Here is an 8,381-nt window from a genome sequence, read left to right on the forward strand (position 1 = left end):
TGTCATAGAGCACAAAGTACTGAGAAAAAAGCAAAAGTCTGTCTCCAGGCTGGGCTAATGGCCAAACAAGGGGCTGTTTTGTTGTTGTTGTTGTTGTTTTATCATTTTTCAGGCTTATGTAAAGTATGGTTCGTGTTCATTTCTCATTTATGTTAAACTCATTACAGCCTTATAACATGTTTTATTCACAGGGATCTCACAAAGGTGCAAAAATGTAAAGCTTGTACAAATGCTAAATGGTAATACAGTTCAAACTGTACAATATAATCAAGATACTTTGATTGCTAAGAAATGAGGTTATGCTTAGTCAATGATAGAATATAAACAAACTTGGATATTGCTAAAATGATTTGATTGTTAAAAGTAGGTTACGATAAAATGTAAACAAACTTTGATGTCACTAAAATGATTTGATTGCTGAAATAAGGTCACGATTAGCTTATGATAGAATAATCACTAAGAACAGTGTGTCTGTGGGGTGAGGGAGGCTGAAGGTTCCAGGACATCATGATATGATAGTATGCTTTATAGTATAAAAAGAAGTGAAGGGGTTATTACTTCAGACACAACTGGGAACGTGTTGCTGTTGCTTCTTGTTGGTGAGTTGTCTCCATTCAGCTGAATGTTTAAATAAATGTATGATTTGTTTTTAAACCTCTGCTTTGGACTCGTTTTGTGTGTCCGTCTTTTCTACAACATCAAAAGATCCGATGAGAGAAACTAAGTGATCAGGTGAGAGTCCTCTGAAAGGAGTGAATACTAAAACTTAATTTTTTCTCAACACTTATAAACAACTCTATCACAAAAACAACATACTGCTGTGAAAGAACGTTGTATTAGCTACCATTAAACCTCTACATGTTTGCATGACAATGTTTTTTTAGTTGGTTGCTGTTTTCTCAACCAAACATGTGTGTTACTACGTAAATGCACTGAGCATAGATGGACCACATTTATGCGAATAGTGCCAAAGCTGTTGAATATTCATCAAAGGTTTAATATTAGCTAATGCAGTGTTCTTTCACACCAGTATCTTGTTTTTGAGAACGAGTTGTTTTCTAAGCCTGAAAAATTATTTTAAAAACAGGCCTTCTTCAGTCATGTTAGTATTTTTCCCTGGACTTTAGCTCATGTGCTCCTCGTATGCTCCTTGTGATTCTTTATTCCTTAGTGCTTTGTATTTTTGCTACTTCAAAATGTTGAGGTTTTCACAAAAGACAATGGATTAAATTTTGGTAATCTGGATCACACTATTTTTTAATCACACTGTGGCCTGTCAGGGTTTGTTTTCTTTGGGTTTTTGTATTCGGATTGTTTCTTTTCTTGTCATGTTTTGTCATGTCTCTGTGCCTCAGTCAACATTCACTTCTCCTCAGTCTCTCTCGTTTGCCTGTCATGCCCATCTACACCTGTTCCTAGCTTTTTATTTGTTATTTGTCTCACCTGTGCCCATGTCCACTAATTAGCTCCTGTTCTTAAAACCTGGTCATGTCCTCCACTTGTCGCTGGTCCTTGGTCACTTCAAGCGCTGTCTGGTTTTCTCGTCTTGCCTCTCATGTTTCAGTTCTTGGATTTTGTTATGTTTAGTTTTGCTGCCACGTCAGCCTTTTGTTTTGTTCTTTTATTTTTCAAATAAATTAGTTTTTCTCCCCAACATTGATGAGTCTGCGCTCTTGGTTTGCCTCTCTTTCCTACCAACCTGACATGGCCTTGGTGGAGGTTTGCGTTCTTTGAGTGCTTCTAGTTATTATTTAGTCTTTGCTCGTTACATCAAGTCGCCATGTGAGTCTGAGTCCTTGGCTCACATCTACAACAGACAAGCTGACAATATCTATGTCTGATATTAATATTTGTTTGATAATCTAAAGCATTTAAGAGCAACAAAAAGAAGCAAAACAAATCTGGGGCAAATACATTTTCACAACATTGAATTTCTGCTTTTTTAATGATTCTTTTATCTAAGATCATGTAATTTAATATCTAAGACTATGACATTTAATGAGTTATGACCCTTTTGTTCATTGTTTATATGTTATAATGTATTATTTTCTGTGTACCATTAACCTGCCAGGGAGTGCAGATGAAAATCAGCCTGTATGGTTAAATCTGGTACATTTATATGATGTGCTTATTTTGTAGTCATGTTTCATTACTGTACATTGTGCCCTTTCAACTAAATAACAATAAAAACTTAACTCTGCATTAGATAAGCTTTACAGTTTGTTTACATTTAAGTCATCCAACCAAGAGAAGAGCAAACAAATAGATTTAATGACATTTTCTGTCAGCCGAGTTCTCCCTCATTCTCACAGTTCACTTGCATCTCGCTCTGTCTCCTGCAAGGATTGTGCGATGTTGCCTCATGCACTTGAAAGATCTACAACTGCTGGGGGAGATACCAAGAGATTTAACACACACACGCGCACACACACGCCTTCACACTTTTACTTGCACACACATACACCCTTTTCAAGCTGTAGGAGATGAGATAGGCAACTTGTGTTGTCTGTTGACAGCTGGAGTTTGATATGGTTTCACTCAGCCCTCAGGTTCAATCTTAATAAATGAACAAAGCGCCTAAATATTGTGTTGGGTGGGGTCATCCTCATCTGTTCTTGTTAACACATCTCCCTCACCTTGATTGTTTGGACAATTTGGTTTAACCTTGGCTTCTATAAAGAAAAAACAGGATTGTACCAGAGAGGTCAGGGGTCGACGAATCCCAGTAGTTCAAAAAAATGAGTGGAATGCCCCTGACTGAAAGAAGAGACAGAACACACAGTTTAAAGCTGGGAGGCAAAGAGGGGCTTTACACTGCATCCCTTAATCCCATCGTCTTTATCACCCTTCACTGAGAGGCAAAGGTGGACGGTCATGTTTTTGCCCATGTCAGTGTGTGTGTCTGTCCGTGTCTGTCTGTTAACAAAATATCTCATAAACCACTGGACAAATTTAATAAAATTTGCAGGTGTCCATTTTATGTACCTCTACAATTAATTAACTTTGGGAGTTAAGACTGAATCAAGATGGCTGCCACAACCAGCCTCTTGTATTAAACACAAAAAATAACTGTCAATTTGACAGATATTGATCTGATGTTTGGTGTCTTTGATTCCCAACATGTATTCTGAGTGCTAATAGACTGTGCAAGATCTTTATTTAAAACTTTAGCACTGGCTGTTGGAGACAACCTTGTTTGTCTGTTAGCAAAATATCTCATGACCCACTGGATGGATTTTAATTAAACTTTCAGAAAGTAATCATTGGATGAACATCCAAAATTCAATACCTTTTGGAGTCAATCCTGTTCAAGATGGCTGCCACAGCTCATAGACATTAGCCAACACAAAAATGGCTATAACTCAGTCTATTTAACATATAGGGAGCTAAAGTGTGGGGTGGTGGTAGCTGAGAGTCATCCACAACACATACTGAGTGTAACATCTTGTGATATTACATGACATTGCACATAATATTTTTAAGGTTTGATCAAATTTGCAACTTTGTCATTTCTCAACATAAGATGATGTCCGTCTAAAACTCTGGCGTGAGAGGTAATGGGCAATATGCATTCCTTTAGTGCCTTTAGTTTAATGTAATCGCTGGAAAGATTACTGATGGCTGCCAAACAAAACAAATGCACATAAAGCTGCATGCAGCAAAAAAAAAAAAGACAACAGTCCAAAGGCAAAAATGAGTGATGTAACTGGTTTATTTGGCTGAAATTTACCTGATGAATAATTTCCTGACATTGACATCAAATATTAAAACGTCCTGAATCTCAGATACATCAATTTGACTGATTGATTGAAAAACAAAATTCCCAGGAAGTCATACCGTTACCCAACATTTTATTGTTGTGTCAACAGGTGATTGTTTGTTCGCAAAGGTACAGTTGAGAGAGAGAGAGAGAGAGAGAGAGAGGAGAAAGGAGGGGAAGGACAAAATAAAGCCAGTGAACATTTGTTTGTTTGTCAGAGCAGGAAACCAAAACCTGAGCGTGGATCACACTGGCCGGGACAAACTCAGAGAAAGTCACCAACTAATGACTAAAATATAACGTTAACTCAGTAAAACTGATGATTTTGAAGCCATGCAGGTAACATAATATTGCCATCAAACAACACTCGCACATGCTTTTCCAAAATCAAACATGCATTACTCAGTGGGGTAAAAGAGGTGGAAATACTCAACTGTTTAGCAATACAAATTTTCTAAATGTTTTTGATAATGAATATTTGTAGAGCATGTTACACACATTTTTTGTTTTTGCTAGCAATCACTTTATTCGGTTGATTGTTTGAAGCAAATGATAAATTAGCGTTAAATAAAAAATAAAATCAAAATATATTTAGCATGTATTCGCCTCAATGTGGCTGATGTGTCACAAAAACAACAAGCAAATTCAATCACAATCGATAATTTAAAGAGCATTTTGTAAATAATTCGTCATTGCAAGCTCAAACTCGGTCATCACGAGGCTGTGAGTACAGTTCGGATCACAGTGGTCACGGACAAGTTCAGCATCTCCTCCTTAGGCCACCTCACTAAGGCTTGTTATTGTTTAGTCACCCATTTGAACACTTCGCTTTTTCCTTCTTTCCCTGGAAAAGTTTCCTTCAGTTTGACCATCCCTCTTTAAATGATTGCTTTTTTTTTTAAAGAACTATCAGAATCATGCAACTACCATTTCATTCGTGTTGAGACAAAAACCAGTTAGTGCTCTTGGACGTGATTGTTCTCTTGGTGCTGGTTGGGAGGGTGGCAGGTTGTGAGGTCAGGTCAGGGCTTTTTCTTTCTCTGTTTTAGGCACTGCCATCCTGTTTGAGCCGCTGACTGCGAGCCTTGTAGACCTCGATCAGTAAATCTTTGACGTATTGGATTTCTCGCTCCACCGACTCCGCCTTGTCGCGGAGCTCACGGTTCTGCCCCTCGAGGCCATGCAGCTCCTCCTCCAGAGAGTCCAGCTCCGCCCTCTTACGCAACCTGTACCTGCAACAGGGATGGAGGGGTTTTGGTTACTTTTTTTTTTTTCAGATTTCTGCTGTCTTGCAACTTCACACATGAACCGAAGGTGCTTACCTCTGATAACTAAACTGCTCGAACATTCCTCTAAATCTTTATTTTTTCCATACCAAGTATTTTTTAAGGCCAGCCCAACCCAGCTAACAGACTTAAAGAGGTAGTGGTGAAATTGGCAGACAGAGAGGGCATTTCCCTTCTAGACTCTACAGGAACAGTTAAAGCACTGTGGTGGCAAAACTCCTCCCTCTTGGAGTTGACATTTTAAATAAACTATATTCAGGTCTTACAAATTAATGCAAAAAACAGGAACAACATCACCACTGTTTTTCCTTCTATTTTCTCTAACTTCATTTCTTTTTTGACTACTTTATGAATGTGCTATCGTCTCAAAATGTTTAGAAACCATGCTTCAAAGGGAAACAGAGGTAAGTGTTTACCTGTGGGCAGCAGTTTTGTTCTGGTCCCTCTTCTTCTGCTTCCTCTCTCCATTGTTGGCTTCCAGAGAAGCTGCGCCCATCACCAGGGATGGCTTGATGGAGCAGGGCTCATCCTTTAACCTCTGGGTGGGGCGGTGGATGGGGGGGCCCATCAACGGCCCCTCGCCCTCTCCTCTGGACAGACATTCATAGCTTTGGTCTGCAAGGCATTCTGGATAGAGGTAGTGGCCATGTTGGGGCTCAACAGCCTGTGCTTGTGCTGGCTGATCTAGGTCTCCTATAAAGCTATGGTAAGGCTCCGTGCTGCCCATAGACTGGTGGAAGTAGCCATCACCGGCCACCATTGTCTCTTGGGGAATACTTCCAGAGAGTCCTCCATCCTTGCTGCAGTGCAGGACCTCAAGCCCTGTGCTGTCGTAACTTACATTGACCTTCACATTGTGCATTAGCTGTCCCTCCCTCTTGTGGTGGCCGTCGTACGAGCCACCCAGACAGAAACCACGGGCAATCTCTTCGCTGCAAAACATTCCTTCTGAGAAACAATAACTCTCCTCTTCCTTCAACGATAAAGCACATTCTCTCACCTTCTTTACGCTGCCGATGCTGTTCTTGCTCACTGTCTTCAGTGTGGAGTAGTGGTTTACCGACAACTCGGCGCTCCCTGAGTAACAGCCCCTGGAGCCCCACGTTTCGAGTCCAACTTCGTCCCCGACTTTCACAGTCTCGCCGATGAGTCGCCGACCGTTGTTGTGGTGGTAGCGGTGATGATAGCTGTATGGAGCCGGCCGTGCAATTTTGGTTCTGTTGATGGGACCACTACAGAAGCTGGCCAGGTCCAGTTCCCCTGTTGCCAAGGTAACTACCAAGGGGCTGCTTTCTGATTGGCTGGTCCCATATGAGCCATAGGGTAACTGATAATAAGACTGGGAGCCCATGGCTTGAGCAACCTTGTCACATTTTGAGGTTTTCTCCAACTTGTTTGCGGTGGATGTGGACTCGGAGCGGAAGTAGTCCTCCAGCTGAGCCAGCTCCTCCTGCAGGAGAGAGGTCATAACCTCCAGATCCGAGGGCACCTTGACATCATGTTCTAACGGTGAGGGTGGAAGAGATGAGCTGGGAGAAGATTCGGTCGTTGACACAAATGAAGACAAATCAACTTTTTCTGTCATCCAATCAGAGTGACCATCACCTAAAAAAAAAAAAAAAAAAAAAAAAATCACAAATCGCATAAAAATCAATAAACAATCAATGTTTTCTTTAAATGTTTGTATAAAATATTTTCAATAAAAATGACAAAAACAGAAAAATCAAAAGCAACGTTAAGAGCATCGATTTAAAAAAAAGCTTAAATCAAAAGCAAGCAATACGTTCAAAAAGATCCAAGTGAACAACTAACCGATCATCTGAAAATGATTGAACAGCATCGTCTGCATTCGATAAATATCCACTTAGCTGTACTCACTGTACGACATTAGCCCCGTGCTGCACTGCGGCTCCGACCTCGAGATGTGGAAAAATAAAAAAGAGTCTTGGCAAAACTCACCAATTAAGTGCTGCCGCTCAGCTGGCCCCGCCCCCGCGCCGGGCAGTGATTGGCTGTGGCTAGCCCGTGGGGAAGGGGGAGCGCTGAGCTCGCCTGTGGAAACGAGAGGAATTTTCCTGCGAAGGATCGATGCCGCCATCGTGTCGCCTTTTTCGATTGAATTGTCTAAAAGCACAAACTGTGCACTGGCTGAATGAAGGAGGAGTACAAACAGCTGAAGACCTACGGGAAAATTAACAAAAAAAACACAAATGTCACCAATGTTAAAATCTTATAAAAACTCTGCTTTTCTGCTTATAGACAGTTTTAAAAAATCTTAACAGGTATAATATGAGTTTTTATTAAGACATTGGCCCAAGAAGGATGTTTTTGAGGGTTAATTTAGTTCAGTTACCCGTCTTAATTAAACCCGTTTTGTTCACCAGTTAATTGATTTATCTCTCTATTTAATTTTAATTCAATACATTAATTCTAAACATCACTAAATATCCTAAAACATAAAACTTGTACAAAAATAAAACCATAGAAAGTTTTGTATTTATAATATTGTAATATTATAATATATTTTTGTAATTACAGACTTTTACAAACTCACACTGCTTTTATTTAAAAATGTGATTTGTAAAAAAAAAAAAAGGAAAATCAAATAAATTTCACAATTCATGTTTAAAAAGAAGGAAAAAGTATAACTCCCTAAATTTTTCAATGAACAGAAATTAAATAACTTCCCAACTTTTTGTTTGCTTGTTTTAAAACAGGTTTTTACTAATAATACAAAATAACAACTGAAATGTTTTTAACTACGAAAGTTGACCAAATTCAGCGAAGTAAGTTAAGTTTGAAGTTGTTAAAAGTAAATGTTGACTAAAACATGTTCCCCCCTGACTCTCCCCCCTCTTCCTCCTACTTACCCCATAGTTTCCTAAAAGTCAGCAGGAACCACACACTCGAAGCTTTATGCCGCAGAGGAGGACGGTCTCCGTTTAAAGAACCATTTTTATCACGCTTTAGGAGTTCAAGAAGTCTTTGTGCGGCGCTTTAACGACGGACGGACTTGCCAACAGAAAGTTTTTAAATCCGCTACTTCTCCAACTCCTACCGCCCGGATCTCATCACCGCGGAGCAGATCAATGCGCGGCTTCCAGAGTTCACCGTTACGTCATCAGGCGGGGTGGGACGGAGGGGTGGGGGGACTTTCCCAGTCCTCCAGAGACCCTCGGCCAGTCTGCTGACAGCTGCGACTTCTTACCTCCATTTACTCTGATTTCACTTCGTTTCTCGTTCTGTTTCAGTCAAAAAGTAAACTGTTGTTTTTGTTCATTGCCAGGTTGCAAATAAACTCTACCTCCTAATAAAATCCGCCTGTGAAGTTCCCA

The 8,381-nt window shown here is 40.1% G+C and overlaps 1 protein-coding gene across 2 annotated transcripts; it reads right to left on the minus strand.

Annotated features, from left to right (window-relative positions):
- Window positions 1–3,694: 3,694 nt before the first annotated feature.
- atf5b (activating transcription factor 5b) lies at window positions 3,695–8,163 on the minus strand. Of its 2 annotated transcripts, XM_017433805.3 has the most exons (4): window positions 7,917–8,163; window positions 7,006–7,227; window positions 5,463–6,651; window positions 3,695–4,992 (listed from the first exon to the last, which is right to left on the minus strand). In XM_017433805.3, exons 2-4 carry the CDS (start codon window positions 7,142–7,144, stop codon window positions 4,806–4,808), a joined length of 1,515 nt encoding a protein of 504 aa, XP_017289294.1. In that variant the 5' UTR covers window positions 7,145–7,227; window positions 7,917–8,163; the 3' UTR covers window positions 3,695–4,805. The 2 variants fall into 2 exon arrangements, with proteins under 2 accessions (XP_017289294.1, XP_017289295.1); XM_017433806.3 differs by lacking the exons at window positions 7,006–7,227; window positions 7,917–8,163 and adding an exon at window positions 6,859–6,960.
- Between the last annotated feature and the right edge of the window lie 218 nt (window positions 8,164–8,381).

The sequence above is a fragment of the Kryptolebias marmoratus genome, linkage group LG2 (assembly GCF_001649575.2).
Source record: "Kryptolebias marmoratus isolate JLee-2015 linkage group LG2, ASM164957v2, whole genome shotgun sequence".
Lineage (NCBI taxonomy): Eukaryota > Metazoa > Chordata > Actinopteri > Cyprinodontiformes > Rivulidae > Kryptolebias > Kryptolebias marmoratus.

Coding starts and splice junctions, on each gene's coding strand:
- atf5b (XM_017433805.3), bottom strand. CDS start 7,144: ATGGCGGCATCGATCCTTCGCAGGAAAATTCCTCTCGTTTCCACAGGC. Junction 6,652..7,005: donor TGAGCGGCAGCACTTAATTG/GTGAGTTTTGCC, acceptor TTTTTTTTTTAG/GTGATGGTCACTCTGATTGG. Junction 4,993..5,462: donor AACAAAACTGCTGCCCACAG/GTAAACACTTAC, acceptor TCCCTGTTGCAG/GTACAGGTTGCGTAAGAGGG.